The 22,857-nt window shown below is 37.4% G+C and overlaps 1 protein-coding gene across 2 annotated transcripts in view; it reads right to left on the reverse strand.

The window, feature by feature from the left end:
• prkcab (protein kinase C, alpha, b) overlaps nucleotides 1-22,857 on the reverse strand; it is a 161,658-nt gene that overhangs the window by 48,451 nt on the left and 90,350 nt on the right. For both annotated transcript variants that reach the window (XM_056753966.1, XM_056753967.1), the window contains exon 4: nucleotides 1,241-1,352. In XM_056753966.1, the coding sequence (XP_056609944.1) occupies nucleotides 1,241-1,352 (112 nt within the window). The remainder of the gene's footprint in view (nucleotides 1-1,240; nucleotides 1,353-22,857) is intronic.

Here is a 22,857-nt window from a genome sequence, read left to right on the forward strand (position 1 = left end):
TTTATTTTTTATTTAGCCTTGTTGTGGAAGCACTGTTGAGCTTGTGCAGAGGCAGCAGCTTTTGCCAGAGGGGAACTGAAATCCCCTGGTTGGGCCTGGGTTCTCCTGAGGGTTTTTTTCTCGATTGGAGTTTTGGGTTCCTCGCCAGTGTTTGCATACTGTTTGCCTTGCTGGGGGGGCTGCTTCAGAATTCAGAAGTTTTACATAATTAATATTGCATATAGGAATCTATAGTCCATTTAATATTTGACCTGTGTTTCTCTCCTTTATCTTAAATGTGTGCTTTCACTGTGCGTGTGTGCGAGTGTGTTTGCGTGTGTGCGTTGATGTGTGTAAGTATGTACACTGTCAATATGTCTCATGTACAGCTGCTTTGTAACAATGGAAATTGTAAAAAGTGCTATATTAATGAAGTTGAGTTGCGAATAGGAGAGGCAAAAATCCTTCCAGGTTTATCTGCAACCAAGATGCGCAGGCATCCCGAATGTTTACACACTTTAGCCTATAGGACAGGTGTTTGGAGATGAGGGCTTAGAGGTAGATCAATAACACGCACGCACACTGTAATATAAATAAAACATGATTTTTGAGAGTTTCAAATATTGGGAAGAACCTTAAATGTCCCCCCAAGTCATTTTTTGCTGTTTGACTATATTTATTATTAGCACATTTGAGCGCGCGCACACACACACTCACACACTGCAGGCCCTCTTCACTTACACAAGTGTTTTTTTTACTATAGACTGGTAATTGGACAGCGTCACAAGGGCTACAGCAGAGAAAGTGTGTGTGTGTTTGTGTGTGTGTGTGTGTGTGTGTGTATGATACCGAGGATGAAGTTGACATGTGAAAACTGAAGGAGAAGAGTGGGTGAGCAGATTGCAAAAATGTAATTAACGAACATGCTGCTATTCCCACATACATTTACTTCAATCTGTTCTCTTTAAAATCTGTGATAACATTCCCTTAAGAGCCAGAGCACTGGACGGGGAGCGCTGACACATCATGCAAAACACACTCTTAACCCACTTGACCTCATTACAGACCCTGAGAGACCAGCCTAGAGCATGGACAGCAGTAAGAGATGCATTAAACAGGCCCGGGGCACGGGATGCCCTTTAACTCTCATCTAAAACCTGCTGGCTTTGATTAAGTTACAGTGAGATCTGGTTAAGAGAAGCTGTTTGTGAGCGATAAAGGGCGACCTCCAGCCTGAACGTGATGTGAGGATCTCACTCACTGTCGCATTTCATCCCCTGGTGGATGAGACCGTACAGCAGTGATCCACAGTGGTCGCAGAAGGTGGGACTCCCATAGCTGTGAATCTTAAACTTGTGCTTGCTCCTGGGGTCCTGCAGAGAAGTAAAAGAGAAAACAACTTAGTCTCCAAATCACTGGAGGACCATTCACAGTCTATCTGAGGCCTAACTACCAATCTGATAATATCAAAGTATATGATGCTACAGCAACTTTCATCCTATTACATTGTGGGCTTTAATCCAACAAAGCATTGCGTTATCATTCCAAACATCATGGGTTTGATCCCAGGGAATACATATACTGATACCTGATGCATAAACGTAGAGCAAATTCTGAGTTAGGGACAATGTAATAAGTGCAGACAGAAACTTTTCCGATTTAGAAATATAGTTAAGCCTTGAAAAAGCGGATTCAAAGGAAGTAAAAAATCTGTTTGGAAAGTGATCGATATGGTCAACCGGTGTGGTGAACCAAACTCCAGCTGAGGTTTGTATTTTATTTTATGTATTATTAGTGTTTCACTATTATTTTTAGACTGAAAGTAATGTTGTTGCTTCAAATTTGTTTAAACTAAATTAATCAGACTTCAGTCTTGAAGAACTTTGTTTTAGTTACAGTAATGTGTTAACGTAAAAACAAATGTAGATATAACCTTTCTAATAATTTTAGGGCAAAATTTTGTCATTGTTTTTATACAGTTTTCTTTATTTAGGTCATTTATTTTTTCTCTTTCAGATCTGTCAGAGGCAGGACCAGCGTTCACAAACCAGCCTGGAACCTGCAACAGAAAGCCAGACAACCTTGAGCTGTGTCCAAGTGCTCGTCTTCCATCCCATCGTACGCTCGTTTCATAAATGAGGCCCATTGTACCTGACATTGTTCAGCACTGTTGTTCGAACATAAAATGTAAGAAATTGAATCAATGTTAAATCAATGACCATTATTCTCTAAGTTTACCTATTTAAAATGTTTTCTGGCTGTATTATTGATAGCTAATATACTGAGTGCTGGTTTTATATGTCCGTCAGACGTGTGGTATTCTATTTCCTCCAGACAGTTTATGTCAGTAATTGAAGATGCCAAAAGTGTTAAAAAAACAGTTGCAGTCGTTCCTTCTGGCCAAATGAAGAGCGTGTGAAGAAACTCAAACAGCAAGGGAACTCTAAATTTATCACCAGTGAAGAAGATCACCGCTCTTGTGAGTAACATGGCATCTTAAATAGCATTTTGGTTATTTTCTCATTGCTTTCTTGTTTACGTACTGTTTCTACTCGGCTGGGATATATGTTAAATGTGTAATAAGAAATATTACAACATAATATTAGCATCTAGATACAATAGACTTCTTTGTTATATCCTATTCCAAAAGCCCCTAAAATAGTGCAGTGAAAAAATCAACCATAATGGGATATGGGTAATATTAGCAGCATGCCTGGATGCACACATTGAGAATCTAGTAGGAATCATAGATGATTGATGACAGTGTGACATCTGTGTCAGAAGCAGCTGTCCAGATACCTTCTACAACTGCCAATGAGAGCAACAGCACATGATATCATGATATATCATATGCTGACAGACATCTTTTTCACTTTCAAATGAACTTTCCATTAATTCAACTCTCTGGGTTCTGTCAACCTCAGTTTCAATTTCTTAGAGCGTCATTGCACTGTTTGGAGTTATTGTGTTTCTTCTTTCATTTGTGAATCAGGCACTCACACACACAACTTTTTCTCTAAAGTGGTATGGCTGTAATGTTGTAAAAGCTTAATAATGCTGTGGGTCCAAAAACTAACACTGTGGAGGGGACAAAAATAAACTGCAAAACAAGCTTTTGCCAATCGCATTTTGTCAAGAATAATGTCATTCCACATTGAATCTAAAGTCTCTTAATCATTATTTTCCCCTTCATTCCCTCATCACATGTTCTGTCTCTCTCTGTGCTCTGTGATATAATCAGCTTTACTCCCGTCAAATGAATCTGTTACGGATGAAAATCTAATCTTATGCCTCTGTCTTTTTCCTCCTGAGATGATCTGAGGATTGAGGGAGAGGTCACTGCGTATGTGTGTGTGTGTCACTGCCTGGTCAGTGCCACTCACACAATTACACACATTATGTCCACAGTGTGACAGCTAAAGCCAAAAAAACAGAAGACACCTCTCACAGCTATGAATGGAAACCCAGCAGGAGTTTCCTGACAGAATCTGCATTGACTGTAAGGACAAATCTGCAGAAATGTGAGAGGCTGTTTACGGGAAACCGTTTTCAACTAAATACAGAAAACTTTTAATGAATTTTGGCTGTTCATTTACAGGACAAACTTTTGAAAACAAGTCTCAAAGTGCAAGATTTTGAAAACGACACCATCATTGTTTTTGTGTTAAATTGCTCACACTTAATCCTTGGTGTTTCGAGTCAGATTTGGAGGCGTGGCTTGTTGGTTTTGACTAAATCCTTAGTGTTTCGAGTCTTACGAAACCTTTACTCTAACCCACACCCTAAACTAACTCTATCCATCTAATCTACCTATAATTGTTAAACTTGCCAAAAAACACGGTTGCGTGATGACATCAGACTCGAGAGCCCCCTGAAACACACATTCATGCCAACAAAGTGTATTAGAATCGCTTTTAGATTAAAACGCAAGCACGTAGGGAAGGGCTAGTCAACTGGCGGCCAATCATCTTGACCTGGCCCGCCTTAACATTTCAAATAAGTAGAGAGACTTTAAGAACTGTGTGCTTTAAGTAATGCATGTCCTGAGACCACACATCCAAAACGCTGCTACTTTCAATACAAAAGTAATTCCAAAGCTCATATAAGGTATACAGATAAATACATATAAAAAACAACTAAAATGACAATATCCTTTTGAATAAATATCATGAAAAGGCAACAATACTGGATGCAATATTTGTGTGATAAGTAACAGCAACAAAAAAACTGTATAATAGGAACGAAATGCAATAAATAACAGAACCACAAAATAACTGAGGATATGGTACAAAACTGACCCCCATCCCATTTATACTTTTGAATTCTGGCCCTCAAAGAAGAGAAGTTGAAGACCCCTGACGTAGGGTTTATGTATATAAAGTAAAAACTTTTCTGTTATGTTTACTGAGTTATGCATGTAAACATGTTTAAACGAATCTCAAAAAGCTACAAGTACTACACTTTTATAGAACTGTAGTTATATAAAACTGGTAACTGTAGTTATAGAAATTATACTGGGAATTTTAAGGGCATCTTCTGGGAGTTGGGTGAGAAGAGGGTCGCTAGCAAATCTCTCTTGGGCACCCATGAGTGTGTGGGCCCCTGAAGCTCTCTTCTCTCTCCCTTCTGCTCCATGTAGCCAAAAATAGCATGCAAGTGTCCAAAACTACTCCGTCTACTACAACTGGTGATGTAACCTTGTAAATCATCATTTGATGTCTTTTATTGAGAGTAAATGAATGGAAAAGAGTGTTTTCAGTCAGTATCACAGGGTGATGTACATTTATAACTGTAAGCCATGATTTCAGATCTGACTGTAAAGCATCAACTTTGTCTCAAATATTTCTTAACAATTCCTCAAAATGCTTGTGAAACCAAGACAAGAGCCGAAGAAGATCCAGCTCGTTTGAGAAGCATTAGCAGTGATAGCGACAAGTAAACAGTCACTTTTGTTGCAGATTTGAGATGTTAAACACAGGAGCACAAATATTTTAATTCATTCGGAAATGTGTTGAGTAAACATGACTCTATCACAGAGTTTTTTGACCTGAGGGAGGGGTTCAAACAGACCAATCACAGCGCTTGCGGTCTGTGTGGGGTCGGGGTTGAGTTGACGCGTAGTCTTTACACCTAGTCAAAGTTCTTGATGTTTATCCGTGGAGAAAAAATACAATGCAGTATAAAAATTGCGAAAATTGCTGCGTCCGAAGGCTCAAACATTTCAAGGTAGGAAGTGTCCAATGTTTGTTTTACTTCCTGTCTCCTGAGATACCTCCATCAGGTCGGTTTTTGAAGGCAGCATCGGCGCCTGGTTTATCTCAGATTTTTTTTATTTTAAAGTGTATTTTAGTGCTCTTCATTGACAAGTAAACATACACCGCATGAGCAAAGATTTGTGAGCAGTAGTGGAAGAAATGGAAGAAAGCAATAACGAGCAGATAGGCCTATTTGAGATGTCTAAAAACTAGGCAAAGGAGAAACTTAATTTACCCGTCAAATAGGTCTACATGAGACATTGCTGGATTAATTCAAATTAATTCACAAGATCGAATGAAAGGCTATGCTCTTGTGAAGTTTTATTTGAATAGGTTTGATTTTCGGACAGGAATGGAGAGAGAATCTGCACCTTTCTTTACTTTTATGTAATTATTTTTCCTCTTTAAAATTTTCACTCATCGGAGGCAGTATGAATGTCACTCTTAATGCGGTTGAATGTGGCCTCGGGGACACGCATCGTCTAAGCTGAGCGTAGCGTCTGGTCGTAGTTTTAGATGATGCAACAGGTGTAATCACAAGTCTGGACGTAGTTAAGTCCAACGTTGGGCTAATAACACGCAACTTTTTTACGTCCAGCTGGTGCAACCAGACCCTGGAGTTCATTAGAAGGGAATGTACAGTAGCGCTAAAGTCGCTAGCAGTAGTTCAGATGATAATCAGTAAATGTTTTCTCTGGCACAGATGAAGATATGTGAAGCCCTGAGCTCTGTCCTGAGATCAGTTATCTCACACAATAATATGAGCTGTTATCCCCATGGCACCCTGACAAAAATACCAATATTTGCATAGGATTTCAATGCAGAAACCATACATGCATGATGGCATGCAGGAAGCACCCACACACACACACACACACACACACACGAGAAGCAGTTACATTCAAAGAAAATGAAACAGTTCCACCTACATGTAAAGAATAGAGAATACAATAGCAGTGTGTGTGAGGATATTTTAACGATAGGTGATAAGTGAGTGTGTAGAACAAACACGGCATGGCAGACAGAGATGTTGCTATGGTGATGAGCTAGAGACAGTATCATGGGTGCTCTATCACAGGATTCATGATGATAGAACTGAGAGAACAAGCGACTGTTGACAATGTAACTTATTATTTTTTTGCAGTGCATTCTGGGATTCATTTCTGTACAAATGATACATGCAATACTATCTTGATAGATGCAATCTTGTTGTTGATGGTGCACCTACAATGCCTTAAAATGCTTGCTTGGTAGGCAGCTCGATGTGGTGATTGCCAAAACATCTTTGTGGTCAAGAATCAATCAATACAATCGTGCTGGTTTTTTTTCTAGCTATGCAAGCGGTCTCAAATAAAGCGTCATCATTTTTATGATTTTAACAGATGGTGCACAGAAAATATCTGTGGATGTGTCAAAACAACAAGAATAAATCATTCATCAGCTCACAGAAAACACAGCTTACGATATTAACCATGGTTTAACTACAGTAAGGGAGATGTTTTATTCGTAGTAATCCCATAGTAACCACAAATTGATCATGGGCTTACTATAGTTACCATGTTTTAACCACAGTATTTGTAGTGAAACTGTGGCAATACAGTAAAATACATTTTGAATGTATTGTGAATTCAGGGTACTACTTTGTCATTTGGACATTCATCTGGGTATAGGAAGACAGTATTCTTTAAGGGATATATTATGATACACAGGGCTGGAAAAGGGTAATCCAGACAGAAGTGATATTAAAGAGATACAAAGTTTAATTTCAAAATGTAGTAGATCGTCATCTTTGATCAATAAAATGGCTTTCAAACGCTTGACACATTAATACATAAACATGGTGGCATTTTCTGAATTTGTGGTTTAAAAATATAAAAAAGTCCAACTAGAGGTCAATTCCACCAATGATTATAATTGAATTTGGCAATACTTTAAAATCATCGTAGTATCACAGTATTGCCATCCAAAAAGCTCATAAAAGAGAAGCTCACAGAAATCATAGAGCAACTTGTCTAAATTTGTGACTCTGGACAACTAAACCAGTATTATGGGTCATTTTTATTTTACATTACATCATCTGCAAGCTGTAATAATGGAGCATTCTATTGATGTATGGGTTGTAAGGATAGGACAATATCTGGCAGAGATACAACTGCCTTAAAACTCTGGAATCTGAGGGTGCAAAACATCTAAATATTGAGAAAATCAGAGGCACTTTAGCAGGCCATCCACTCACAAAAATAAAGTTTATATACATTTGGGTAGGAGATTTACAAAACATCTTCATGGAACATGATTTTTGGCATAAAAGTATAATCTATCATTTTGAACCATATAATATATTTTTGGCTTTTACTCAAATGTTCCCGTGCTAATTAAGATTGGTTTTGTGATCCAGGGTCACATATGTTGAGAGAAAAAAGTTATACCCATTGATGGGGAAACAAGCTAAAAAAGATGTCACATGAATTTATAGATATATTGTTTTAGATATGATGACAAATTATAAATAAATGGACTGATCTCATGGACTGATAAAGTTTTGCATTTATGTGTGCTTCATTACAGAATGATTACACTATAATGCAGTTTAATCTCTCACTAATCTCTCAGATGTATGAATGAATGTAGCTAACATCAGAATATAATCGTAAAGGACTGTAGGAAAATATCAATCCATTTAGTTTTGTTCCCAAAGGATTTGCACAGAAGAGCAGATTTTTATCTGAAACGCAGTAGACTGGATGTGAATTATCCGAGCCATCTGAAATAATTCGGCCCCAGAGATTGAGCGGATACAGCTCTTGTCTGTGGGGTGAAATCATTACGATGGTAATGGGAATTTAAATAATTAATCCGTGTGTGCTGCCTCATTTGATCCAGACAGCCGACGACTCAATCCATGATCTGTCAAATGCACCGGGCGCTCAATTACACTTGTGGTGCCACTGGCAGAGCAGGTGAAAACCCAATCCAAAAACCACATACAGAGGCAGTCAAAAACGCGCCTGTCCATTTCCCATGTGTATTGTAAACACTAATCCCTACTGATGTGAGTGAAAGATGGACTACAGCCAACACTCTTTACAAGCACACTTGTGCCTGATCATGTGACATGATGCTCAGATAAACCGTCTACAAAGGTGTAATGAGGTGTAATTGGGGTTCTCAGGTGTGAATGGGTCCGAGGTATGCTTTAACACCCTGACACGAGTCTCTGTGGGTGCTGATCCGTGTTTGCATCTGTAAATGACTGTTATGCCTCTCACTGAGTGCTTGCTTTAACTGGACTTAAAGAATTAATCAATGTAAGCAGACACAATCCCATCAGGAAACCTTTCATCTGTTATAGTCGGTTATTTACGGCACACAAAGACCACACACAACGGCTGTCATTCAAAATGTCCCACATGCATTTATGAAATATCTGACAAAACTGTCTTTTAGCTACCAATAAAAGTGGTATGACCTCCAGTAAGAGTCTAACATTATGAGGTTATACAAGTGTGTTGGTGCAATGACCTAATATCAATGTAACACTTTTGTGCAGGGTGTTATGAAAAACAATAATGTAGTGTATTGGGGTGTAATGAAATGGTTAGACCACAATAAACGTTGAACCAAATTAAATAAATAAAACTCAAATAAACAATTCACACACCCAACCACACGCACACACACACACACACACAGATTTATAGAAGGAAAAACTGATTTTGTTGTACATACAACTTGATATAGAATTGACAACTTTTAAGGTTTAGTTGAACCTTCTGAATTGAAATAAGTGGGGGAATTAAGAAAGTTAAATAAGAATTAAAACAAATCATCTTTTTGTTTCACACTATATCAAGCCACATTATACAAATAGTATTGTACGTAAACATGCTACAGTAAAGACATCAAATGGTGCTTTTATCATATATATCACGTTACTTTATAATTACATCGTTCAAAAATAAAATGTTACACAAATCTGTAACGGAAAATATTAATTCAACCACAATGCATCTGTCAGGTAAAAGGTTCACTGTTTTTTTCATTCTCCAATTATAAAGAAAACATTAAAACTCATTAGCAAATCAAACGGCTTGTCTGAATTGAAATGTTATTCAGCCACATCAGAAGAGTCAGTTAGCGCGTCTCATATGCTTTGTAATAGATCTTAAACAGAATAAGATGTGCGTTATTGACAACAGATTCCCTTCAGCTGTCTCTGAAGACTTTGCATTTGTCAAATGCAACGTAAAATGTCACAGTAGCCTAGCAAAAGTGTTCTGCATTTGAATGAAAGCGATTATGTTAAATCACTCCTGTTCGTTCATTTCAATGCAGATTGCAAATTTCCCTAAAGACAAATGAGACGTGTTTCATTATAATCCCCCCTTCCATGATGAGAGAAAAACACACAGCAGTGCACTTTCATTAAACAGCAGAATAAAGTCATCCAGACTCATCCGACATAATCATAACATCCGCTGTGAGACGTTAAAACTGAGCAAATAGGTGTACATGTTCTCTCATATCTGTATGACAGCTGATCCATTAATAGAGGCAAGTAAATATAGTAGCAGTAGCTCTCGACACATCTCAAATGTTAACTGTGCCGATTGATAACAGGCTCGAGGCAACAGAGGCCACGTTTGGCATGACATACTATCTACTAGTTTTAAAAGGAAGTGGTGTGCAGTACTGTATGCACATTTGCAAACAGGCAAATAGCTAGATGACCATTTGCCAAAATATACATTACACAAAGCAGGGCAATGTGTTAAATACAGTTTCCCACAATGCAACAGCATTTCAAGAGTGACGAAATATCCACAATCTCCACTCATTATTAAATCAGCTTTTGAATGGAAAAATAAGAAAGATGTTCAAAATGATCACATACAGAAACTTGTCAACTGTGCATAGTACACTTACTGCAGGCGCATGATATTTTAAACATAGTATTCCTACGCATACATATATTCACATATCCAGCTATACACTATGAGTGGCAGATGTTTTTTTCCCATTTAATCTGTGTGTGTGTTACCTGGGTTGAACCCACAACTCAGTGGTCTACCAGTTGAGGAACACTACTTAAATCTCTGCTCCTCACTCCCTCCTTCAGTCGCTCTTTATCACATCTCTTCACTGCGAGAGATCCAGTGCAGCACATAATAACACACCAGCAGACAGTATAACTTCACTCCTTCATTTAGAAAACACTCGCTGACTGCTTTCTCTAAGGGCTTCTATTGCTGAAGGGATAGATTATCACTTCATACAGGCTGAACGTAAGATTTTTTAGGCCTCTACTGTATCTAAACAGAGCACAAGAGTCCGGAATCAAATTTATCCCTCTTTAAAACCAAAACTGATGAAAACATTATTTAAAATGTCCAAATATCATTCACCAGAGGCCTTTAGACTGCATAAATGAATCAACTTTAAATGAATCCTCTTTATACAAATCCTCTTTAGAATGTATATATTAATCAAACAGCGGTACTGACATGAGAAAACCACTTAACCATCCAAAACTGAAAACTATACAAAGTTAACAGTCCAAAGGAAGAAGGAGCTCATCACATCGGTATTCGCATATCATATCTAATATTTTGTTTGGTATTTTAATGTGTGTTCACATTTCTCAAGAAAGCTTTATTAAAATGCATGAATATGCTAGTACAGCCTATGCACTAGTGCCAAATCTTTTAGGACATTAAAAAGATCTATCCCTTTAACACCTTCTCAAGCAGCCCCCTCTGTTTAGCCAAGGGGGCACATACTGTAAAAGGAGATACAGTACTGATTATAAATGGGTTCCTGCTTCTTGAGTGCACAAGTATATTTAGAAAGCCAACATTTGTGAGTTTACTCAACACCAGCTGTTCACAGAGTCTTACGTAAATAGGAAGTTAAGTTCACACTAGGAGAATAGTAACTACTAGATAGTTTGTAAATAATTGGACTTCATTTGGTTCCAAGGTACATATTAGCCGGGACATATGGTACTCTCTGTTTTAATGTCTTGGAATTCTACAACAACAAACAAAACCAGGAATTTGACATTTATGTAAATATATATTGGTTAATATATATTTTGTAGTATACTATACTATAATATATACAGTATATACTATATATATCATGTGAATAATTTATATATATTTGACACTGTCACACAAACCTTTTATTGATCCAATCCAACTGGCCTACTAATTTATTCCAGGCATTACACCGTTTCTGTAAATATTTGTTTAATGGCGCTCAAAATGCTTAAATCCAACACAACTAAGCAAAGCTGTAATTTATAAAAGGCCTTTACAAAAGCCTTTAACAGTCCTGCTCTAAAGTAATGAACCAACTCCAATGAAATAAATAGCAAAAATGGGAAGTTTATGTCCATATGAGTATACAGTTATGCTGGTAATACTTGCCAACCCCACACTTGTTCAAGTATTCCCTTTTCCGCACACATCTCTATATCAGACTCCCTCAAAAATGGATTACCAGCCAGCTTTAACCTGTTCACCAATGAAAGACTGTGCAAGCAAGTCCTGCTACAAGTGTGTTTGTGTCTGTGCAAGAGGGAATTGGTGAGGGCCAAGAACTTAATTGGCTGTGTGTTTAATAGACTGCCAAAGTTATTTATAACACCCTGCATACGCCCCTCTTTAAGCAGCCATTCATTGTTAACTTGCTAGGTAGTGTGCACATTGTGCAGTCTATCAGAAAATACTTGCCTGGGTGCATCATGGAGCTGTTGTAAATTTAAACACAAAACACATAAGAGTTAAACAAAATAATTTACAGTTTTATTGACATCAAACGCCGATGTGGCCATTTCTAGACTGTCAAAAAATACAGAACCTGTCCTGAATGAGAACCAGCTCTTAGTTACAGAGAACCGTTTCTCAGTTTCCAACCCTGGTCATGACTGACCTCATATCTCAGACTGAGATTCATTTTGCTTCATTTATATTTATTTTTTGAGGCATTGATTATGCTTTTTTGGTGTTTTACAATGGATGTTCATGTTTCTAATTTAAAAAAATGATTTATATTTCACACATTTCAAGTCTATTGTTCACCGCTGTCCCTCTTCTCAAACAAATGCTCAATTTCTTCCAGGCTATATAAAGTAAATGTGTGTGTGAAGATGTCCCACCCATACCATATCAGCGAGCTTCCGCTTCTCAGGCTGTTGTGATTGGTCGGTGCCCCTCCAGGGCATGTGTATTCATAAACTTTAAGCAATAAACAGTAACAATGGCAGTCCACAAGTGTTGGTGTGGACTGCATGTGGAAGCTGAACAGCTCGATATTACTGCATGTCACTGAACTTTGAGCTTTATCATTTTGCAGGTTTTGTTTATGCTCTTACAGCAACATGACACACTAACTAAAGGTTGAAAAATGTGATCGCGGGAATGGGACCCTTAAGACAATGCATTTACACCTTAAGTCTAAAATAAAATGTCTGTCCACCTCTAAAGGTGAAGCAAGAAAAAATGAGGAGTTGTTTTATGTGTGTTAGAGCAGCTATTCTTATTCACAGAATATTGTTTTTCACATTAGGTAAAAGTTTATCTAACATCTCTAATAGCTCTCTCCAAAGAACATTTGCGTCTTTGTTGATTTAAAAAGGGCCATTAGTGTGTTCCCTACTAATGGAAAGAGGCACTGCATTATTAAATAGCCTACTGCTAAATAAATGAAAATCTGACATTTTGTAATACCTAATCCATAATTCCTATCATTTGTATTTGAAATAATGGATGCAAAGCTCTTAAAAGATATTATCCTTGTTTGAGAAGCGGCAGACGAGACAATGACTAATGCTGTGTGTTCACTGCAGGACTAGGCTATATCCATGAAAGTTTAAGAACCTAAAACTCCCACTTCTGGCTGAACCACAAATGGACGGGAACCTTTCGGCTCTCGGAGCTCCCAGCAGACACAACTCCACATTTAATGTTATTGACTTCACTTGTCTAAACTCCCACAGAAAACTCTCTGCGGCGTGTGTGCACGAGAGGTGGCATCCCCAAGCTATACATATCGAAAGAAAAGAAAGGCTGAATGTTCATTTCACTTCCTTTCCCTGGGATGTGTGGTTACACACCACTGGTGTAGAGAGAAGCGCTCTTGTGTTTTGTTCTGTATAACAGTGGAGTTCTGAGCATCTGTGGTTTGATTTCCATTAACAGCTTCTCAAGAAGAAAACTGCTAAGAAACAGCAAAGATGCAAGAACGTCAAGTCTAAAAAACGGTGAGAACAAAACCAAGCAATAGCATGAGACTAATACTGAGGTGATGCATGTTTCCGTGATATGTATTGTGTGTTCATGAACTCTGCATTATATGATAATTTATGTTACTTTATTTTTATTTGATTTCTGACCTTACACCTAATACCTTTATATGCAATTTTGGGAAGACTCTTCCAAGCGACTCATAAGTTAATGGCCTAGTGTAGTTTTTTGGAGGATCTACTGACAGAAATGCAATTTAATATATATGAATATATACAGCTTACCTGTAGCTCAGTGGTAAGAGCATTGCATAAAAATCGATCCCAGGGGATTTCACACACTTAGAAACAAATGTATAGGACAATGCAATGTAAATGACTGCCAAATGCATAAATGTAAATGTAAATGAATATGTCTTCAGAGATGCAGAAAGACCTTATGTAATGAAGTATTTTGTTTTTATTATCTTAGAATGAGCAACTTCTACCTATACACAGCACAGGTCTGCTTGCATGGAATGTCGTTGCCGTGTCGCCATGTTGTTTCTACACTATTCCTTAATGGACAAACTGTCCAAATGTCAAAATCTTAAAGGGATAGTTCACCCAAACATGAAATTCTGTCATGAATTAGCAATAGTTGTTCCAAATCTGAGAAAGATATTTGACCGAATGCTTGTAACCAAACAATTCTTGGACCCCACTGACTACCATGACAAGTCTTATTTTGTCCTCAACAGAACAAAGAAATTATAAAGTCCAAGATATAACAGGTCCAAGAACTGTTTGGTTCCAAGCATTTTTTTAAATATCTTTCTTTGAACAAAGACGTCTATACAGATTTGGAACCACTCAAAGGTGAGTAACTAATGACAAATTTTTACTTTTGGGTGAATTATCCCTTTAATCCTCACTCAGCCACTGTCCTGCTTCTAAAGGAAGGGTGAGGGGTTGAGTGAGCCATCTGTTGCAATTCACAACCTCGACCCTAGATGCCGCTAAAATTCCCAGCTGAGAAGATTGATATTAAGTATCTTAACATTCATTCATAAAGTCTGTCAGAGGTTGTACAAGACAAAGAAGAGACTTTTAAAAGTCTGGAGCATCTACTACACTTTTTTTGTTTGTATCTTTCATTTAGTGTATAATATAGCTGTTTGTGCATGTACTGTAACAATTCTGCAAATTTACAAATCAAACTAAGCGTTTTGGAGGGTGGGGGGGTGTTGTGTCAAAGAGAAAGAAACTACAACAGAGCGTTTCAGGCAGAAGGTGAAAAGACGATTGTAGTAGAGTAGGCGGGGCGAGACCGTGGTTCGAGTCCGGTGAGTGATTGTGAATTAGCGCCAGCTGTGCACACAGGGCTCGAATCACGTAGGAGATAGGGAGCACATAAAAGGAAGGAAGGAGGCGTGAACCGGCAAACATTTAAACATTTAATAACAGAAATAATAAAAGCCGGCGGCCCCTCACGGACGACCACCGGCGAACAAAACATAAATACAAAACACAAGAACATAAACTTAACATAAGTTCGGGCCCGGTCCTCTCTCTTCGACGGTCCGGTCGCTCGTTCCTTTTATGTGCTCCCTATCTCTTACGTGATTCGAGCCCGGTGTGCGCACAGCTGGCGCTAATTCACAATTACTCACCGGACTCGAACCACGGTCTCGCCCCACCTACTCTGCTACAACGATACCTGGATTAACGATTGTTTCAACATTTAGCTAACTTTTATATATTCATTCATGCGGTGCTTTTTTATTTTGCTAACCAAGTTGACAAGATCTCTCAAGTTTATACAGTTTCACACGGATTCATCAAATGCCTACAGTTTTTCAAAGATCTTACAAAGGCAGTTTCAAAATCTTGGGAGAACATTTTAAATCAGAAACTTCAGCTACTAGTTTCTCCTCAGGATTTCTGAATATTGAATCTCAGTATTTTTGTTTCCAGGATAATTTGGTTGTTAAGTGGTGATGGAAGGAAAACCTTTTCCGGGTCCAAGCATCTATTAATTTCAAGCGGGGCTTATGGTTAAACTGCTGTTTATGAGCACTGTTTACTCATATTGCATATTTAAGCAAAACATTTGAATAGTACCCACATATCAACCGTTTAAACAGTATGTTCTACATAGTATGAGTGGGTGTGGTATGAATACATTTCGGACATACCGCGTCCACCATGTTTTATGGTCATGTGACCCGTATGCTCTTTGACTAATGACATATTAACAACATCCTACACGTGAGGATTGATAAAAACATAATTTAATCATGAGAAATCCATTTATTGGCACTTACATTAAAAACGGTCGTCCGCCTTATAGATTTCCACTATATTTATTTGATTTACTTTTGAAACTTTACCGTTGCTCAGCTCCAGTGGCATCCTGGGATAGAGAAGTGTCCATCTGATCCACAATCACAAATCTTGGCGGGGGTATTTCTCGCCTACTGTTTTTTGCATACAGAGGTTTTGGACATACTACTCATGACAATTTTCAACTACTATATAGTATGGAAGTAGGCAGTTTCGGATATAGTGCTAGTCTCAGTCACAGTCTCTTGTGTAGACTCCTTGCCCATTTAGTTTTTTTCTTTTGTTTGCCCTCCAGCCTCACCCCACTAACCCTGGCCTTCCAGCACAGCCTAGCCTTGCTAGGCCACCTCTCCTTGCTCTGCTCTCGCCATCCCAGTCTGCTAACCACTTGACCATGACACATAGCTACTGACCAGTTGTCCATCCCTCCATTTCTGCTGGTGCTGCCGTACACTGGGTTTCCCAGTTGGCCTCGCAGTCAGCTTTGATTACTTGGGTCTTCAATTGGTCATGATCTTCCTGTCCATATTATTACATTTACATTTATGCATTTGGCAGACGCTTTTATCCAAAGCGACTTACATTGCTTTATCCTATACATTTATACATAGGTATTTGCAATCCCCTGGGATCGAACCCACAACCTTGCGTTGTTAACGCAATGCTCTTACCACTGAGCTACAGGAAAGCTATTACTCCTGGGCAGGGGCGCCGCCAGGAATTTTGGGCCCCATGACAAAAAATCTAATTGGGCCCCCTGCGCAGATGTTGTCACTACATCTCTAGGACCAAACTGTACCATCAAAAGCTTTACATAACTCTAAAGGCTTGCAACTGTCTTGCTTCTTGTAGTTCAATACTAGTACTAGCACAATATTTACTGGTGGTGATTTGTACATGCATGCAAGTCTAGTATGCAGTTCACTATTTGATGCAAGATTAAAAGCAACCATAAAAAATGTGCTGAAGACTATCTTTAGCATTCTCAATGTATTTTTATTGTAAAATTTGACAAAATGGTTAATTCTCTTATCAAAAAAGAATAACGAACAAACTTAAATATATATTAGCATAATTTAAATAACATCATCCTCTCAAAACAATGATAACAGCAGATTTTTTAACTTAGCTGCAAGAAAATAAAGTAGACATGTAAAATGGAATTTCCACACCAGGGTTATTATAGTGCTTAAAGTTTCCCTGCACTGATTAAACGGTGATTAAATGTAGGCTTACACTAGTCTGTTACTAGCTAACTTTCACTATGGACATTAAGCAAACAGCTTAATACCACTCACAAACTATAGGCTACCCACCTTTCTTGGTGAAAAAACTGGGCTACAGTTTTACACCCTTTCCTTTGTCTTTCCTCTCTCTCTTTTTTCTCTTTCCTTTTTTGAAAACCAGATTTTGATTTAACGTTACTTGGCAACATTGTGGTCACTGTAGTTCTGGCGCATCTAATGACTGCAACTAAACACCGTCACTGAGAGGCTAAGGCAGGCCCAAACCATTTCATGCAGATGCAGTGTTCGGTCAATGTGGATGTTTACTTTTTGGTCAATGGGGAATTTTAACTTGTACTGCCAAAAACAAAGAGATCGTTAATTTTATTATTATATAAATATATATACTGAATGATGATGATGGTTTAATAATTTTATATTATTTTATATTATTTTTGGGGCCCAGGAATTGTCCTTACTTTTCGCCCCTTTACAGGCCGCCCCTGCTCCTGGGGGTCAGGCATGGGGCTGTGATTACATTCTATTGCCTTTCTGTTTCAATAAACTGTTAACCTGCAATTGAGTCTCTCTGTCGTTCCTGACAATAATTTAGCAATTTTTTGTTGTTTCCCTTTAGCATCTTATTGAGCGTTTGGACCCGGAAACAGTATATGACCTTCCATATATGGTGGTGCGAGCAGTGTAAGTGAAGGTTAGTGTAAGAACAGCAAATATGTCTCTCAAAATCTTCACTGACAGTGGCCCTTACCCTCTCACACACACAGTTTTCCTTTTTAATTAAATTCTAAACTAATGATATGTTACATCCTATCTCTTCTCCTAAACCAAACCCTAAGGCAAGCCTTTCAACATCTTCATTGAGACATTATTTACCATGTTAATCCAGAGGTTTTCCATTTGGGTTCTGTTGGCTTGTCCTCAAAATGAATCTGTCTCAAGGTTTACTACCTCAGTAATTCAGTAGCTGATTCTCTTTTAGAGCCCGACTACCTGATAACTGCCAAAACTCTATAAAAGCAGAAACAGACCAGACTGACCAGGCTAGGACACCAGCTAAAACCAACAAACCATCTGGGTTTACAGTAGTTGGTTTTTGTTATTGGTTTTTAACCAATAAAAGATAGGTCAACTTCAGCTTTATATTGTCATTTTGTAAACAATTGTTAAATAATCAATACCTCAAAGACTGATTTTCGAAAACATATCCTGTATTTATATGAATCAATTTTCTGCATTCATTTTTACAGTTGTTTAACCTGTATTTTAAAATTTGCACTGGATTGAATAATAAATTAACAGATAAAGTACTGCAAGAAAGTTACCAGTACATTTTCCGTAATTTTTTTACAGTGTATGAAAACAACAATAGTTTTACTATAGTTAATATAATTTAACAAAAGCAATCACACATTTACAATGGCCTCACTATTAACCATAGTTTACCATGATATTTGTGGAAAACTATAATAATATGAATTGTATTCAGTACACCAAAAACATAATTACTTAACTTTTACAGAATCAACTTGATGACATTGTTTATGCTGTAAATGCTAATATGGTTGTGCAAGCTATACAAAAAGTAGTCTACACTCACAACGTGTTCATCAGACTTTATTTCTTTATTATATATATACAGCAGTTGATACTACAACAGCTTTTGCCTGAAGTGCTTTAAAATTGCTAGAAGAAAACCAATAAGGCTATACAAAAACAGAAATCCAAACATGATGTGCTTTTAACATAATTTTAAAGGAGGCATGAATTAAAATCACAGTTTTTATGTGAGCTTTTGTTATATAAGAGGGAATCGTATTTACGCGAACATCATGTAAGTGTCAAAACTGAAAATGCCCTCGTTACTGAGATTACATATGTTATTGACACCAGGCCCAGCGAACGCCAGGTTCTGGAATGCACCTATCTATGACGACATTAATAGGTTGAACATCGCCTCCATAGAAAAATATCAATGACTACTTTGAATTTGTCACATGAAATACTGATGTGGGAAGGTCAGCAGGAGGTCTCCAGATAATACTAATGTCCTACGAAAAATGTGAATGGTGTTAATTTGTAACCTAACGTTAAGTCTCGTACCAAATTCATGGAAGGCTCCAACTACGCAAACTGCTTTCCAATAAAAGCGGTGGGCGTTTACTTCCAAGTATCTTCAATGCGGCACGCCCATTAAAAAAAGAGCCTTTGCAGAGCTGGCCTCAAAACCTGGGTAGCAAATTGCCTAATACTTTTTTTTTTATGTTTTTGGATATAAAAACCATGCGGATGTCATAAGTAGACCTCATACAACAGTATGAAACAATAAATAAGCCCAGTTCATCACACCTTTAAAATTTGGTAGTGACCTAGCTGACCTAATCAAAGAAGAGAGATCCTTCCAACCGACTGGGAAAAACACTCTGCCGCCCTAAGTAGGTCAAATGTCATTCAGATCAGTACACGATGCCATAGAAGAACTTTTTTTGTCTCAATAGTTCCAAGAGGAATCTCTAACATCAGAAGAACCTCATTGTTTCAAAAAAAGGTTCTTTGTACCAAAAAAGGGTCTTCAGATTATGAAAAATGTAAAAAAGAGATGGTTCTTTAAATAATCTTTGACTGAATGGATCTTTGTGGAACCAAAAATGAAACCAAAAATGGTTATTCTATGGTATCGCTGTAAAGAACCTTTAAAGCACCTTTATGGTTTTATTGAGTGTAGCTTAGATCAGTAATGAACAAGAGTAATTGTGATGCGCAATAATCTGTAAATGGTGGGTTTTATGCTTGTATGTCTGTCTAACAGTACAGTATTCTTCTTTCATAATAATAATAACAATAATAATGCTGTAATTCATCCCTAGAAAGCAGCCTGTAATAAACCAGCCCTTTCCAAATGTCATCAATAAGAATTGTCCCCTTCAAACAGCTCACACGAGTCCAGCTGAAATAGATTAATTTGTATGCGAGAGTCAAGTTTTATTCCCTTTCCTTTCATACTGATTTAGGCATGAATTCAAAAGCCAGGCAAGAATTTCCATGCTGCTGTATGTTATGAAGGGACCAGCCACTTTTCCCAGAGGTCCTGGTTCTGGAAGCATTTTCCCATTATTATTTTCCATAGGGATTAAAAGAACTCTTTAGTTAGATGTACACTTTGAGTCAAAACAAACAGCCCAAATGTTAATAACATGACTAACTGCAAGATGTGTACTTAAATGGTGTCAAGTGAAAGAGTTGCTCATTACATAAATTATTCATCAGATTTTAGCAAAGCATAAAACTATTGCTTTGAAGCAAACAAAACAACATGTTTACATTTATTTAATTCAGGTGAAACATGTAAGTAGTCTGAGAGTGTTTCCTCAATGTATTGTTCATTGTTAGTTCATTTTTAGGTAATGCATTAACTAATACAACCTCATTGTAAATGTGACCAGTGTATTATTCTATAAGGAAAGTGAATGGGATTTGATTTTCTCTTATCTGTTGTGGAAAGCGTCCTTTTCATGCACCCCTATGAAGAGCATACTATCATGAACTGCATGACAAATCATCCATAGACATCACACAACATGCAGCAATACAGATAAAGACAAATTAATGATAATGTGATCTATGACGAATGGATCAGTCACAGCAAATGTATATCTGACACAGAAATGATCTCATACGAGGATCTGACAGGCATGCATCTGCTGTGAGTGGATAATGACTCTCTCAATTATCTGAGAATGACTCACAAACAAATGTGCATGCAATGGCATTATGTAACATACAGTCTTGAGTCTGTCCACAACATCACTACAACATATTAATCCCTGTATAGAGCACTCATTGATATTAAAAACTTTAAGCCTGGAGTGTTATTGGAGAGTGTGACAAGACTTTTGAAATTTTGTGACTTAAAAGAAGAAAAAATATATATATGTTAAAAATCAAGGTCAATGCAGTTACCATATATGGTACTTCGCCTGTTTATGGTCATTTTCGCCAGAAACGTGTATATATTTCAAATCTAAGACACATATATAAAATATAAATAAATGTATAAAACATTTATAAACTTCATAGAATACATAATTAGGAACATTGTACTTTTATTTAGGAAGATTTTTTTCTTCTATTTAGGAACATAAACACACACTCAAAACAGTAACAGAGAAATGCAGATACTGAAAAAAAAGAATAATGACATATAAATTGTAAATTTATAATAAGAAGTGAAAAAAGCACTGCTGGTGCCATGTCATACATGCCAATATATTACTCCTAGTGACAAAATTCTAAGAAAATTCTTAGAAATGTGGGCGCTTCCACTTAAAATTACAGAAAAGATCCTAGTACAGAAAAAAGAAAATCATAAAGCATCTTAACCTTTAAAAAAGCTCTTAAGGTCGAACATTTTAAGAGTAGCGAGGAGGACTTTTTTAGATACTTAAAGAGTAAGTAGCATATGATTTTTAAGGTCCTACTTTGGTTTATGCAGTGTCCAACAACAAGTTTAAGTACATAAACAGTCTAAAAACAATATTACCTTACTTCTTAACTGACTCTCAAATGATTCATTCCGCGATTCATCCCGTCTTATCCCCTCCATTCCGCTAGCCTAGTGTCATGTGATTGGTCAGGTTGTGTAGTCTGCTGTGATTGGTCAAACGCGTTTGTAACGAGCAAGTGTCAGCTGCGCGTTGCACGGGTATCAAATCTCTTCTGGAGGAGATTGGAAGCACAAAAGGATGAGCGACCGGAAAGATGACCAGGCCTGGATTTTATGTTATGTTTTATTATGTTTGTGTGGCTGGCAGTCTACCATGCGGGAGCTGCCGGCATTTTACTTTCGTATTGGGGTTTGTATATTACGTGTCATTTGAAAATTAATTGAAACCATTGTTTCCGCAGAAGTTCTTCCTTTGGTAGTTTTAATAAGACGCACTTAGTTTCACAATGTAGAACACAGGTTTCCGACGGCACACGCACCACAAACAAGCTACAGTGTTTTGAGGGAGGATAGAGTGAAGTTTTCGCGGCAGTCCCAGCAAAACTTTTCGGGGACTACGTCTAGTGACGTAGATACGCGGAGTACTGGTTCACTTGTTTTTGTATGTTTTCAACATTGGTTAATTTTGGTTTTCTTGTATAGCTGCTTTGATGCAATGCAAACTGTAAACTCGCTATTACATTAAATCACATTGAATTGAACGTCAGTGAGTTAATAAGACAACACATTAGATCGTGCAGGGTCATGTTTGTGACCGATCATATTAGAGACATCTCCAAGACAGCACTGCCATAGAGTCAGAAATATAAGAAATCACTACATTAACATATTTAGAAACTGGAGAAATGCAGCTATGCAGCAGAAAGGATTTTGTTCTGTCACAACCTTCCATAGTGATCATCCAAACAATTAAGCACTTACCGAAACTTAGTGGCACTTTTTGAAAAATATCAATTTGCGAAAGGCATTTATTAATGAAACAACATCTAGAAATCATTTTCATAATCTAATTTATACATTAAACAAACTTCTTTGTGCGCAAGATAAAAGGCTGCAGTCCGTACATTTCATTAACACTGATCATACTTGTTACGCTGTCTTGGATCGTCATCTTGTTATGCTCTATTCCATGGATTTACATTATTTTTGTGCGTTCTTGTTTTGCTGTATTGTTCTCAATGGTATGTGTGATTTCACAAGCAAGAAAACAGTTATACCGAAAATAACATTAAATAACAATAAAAAGTAATTTCAGCACTTGTTTAAAACTGATAGTTTAGAAATGGTGGAAACGTGTAAATA

The sequence above is a fragment of the Triplophysa dalaica genome, chromosome 7 (assembly GCF_015846415.1).
Source record: "Triplophysa dalaica isolate WHDGS20190420 chromosome 7, ASM1584641v1, whole genome shotgun sequence".
In the NCBI taxonomy this organism is placed as follows: Eukaryota; Metazoa; Chordata; class Actinopteri; order Cypriniformes; family Nemacheilidae; genus Triplophysa; species Triplophysa dalaica.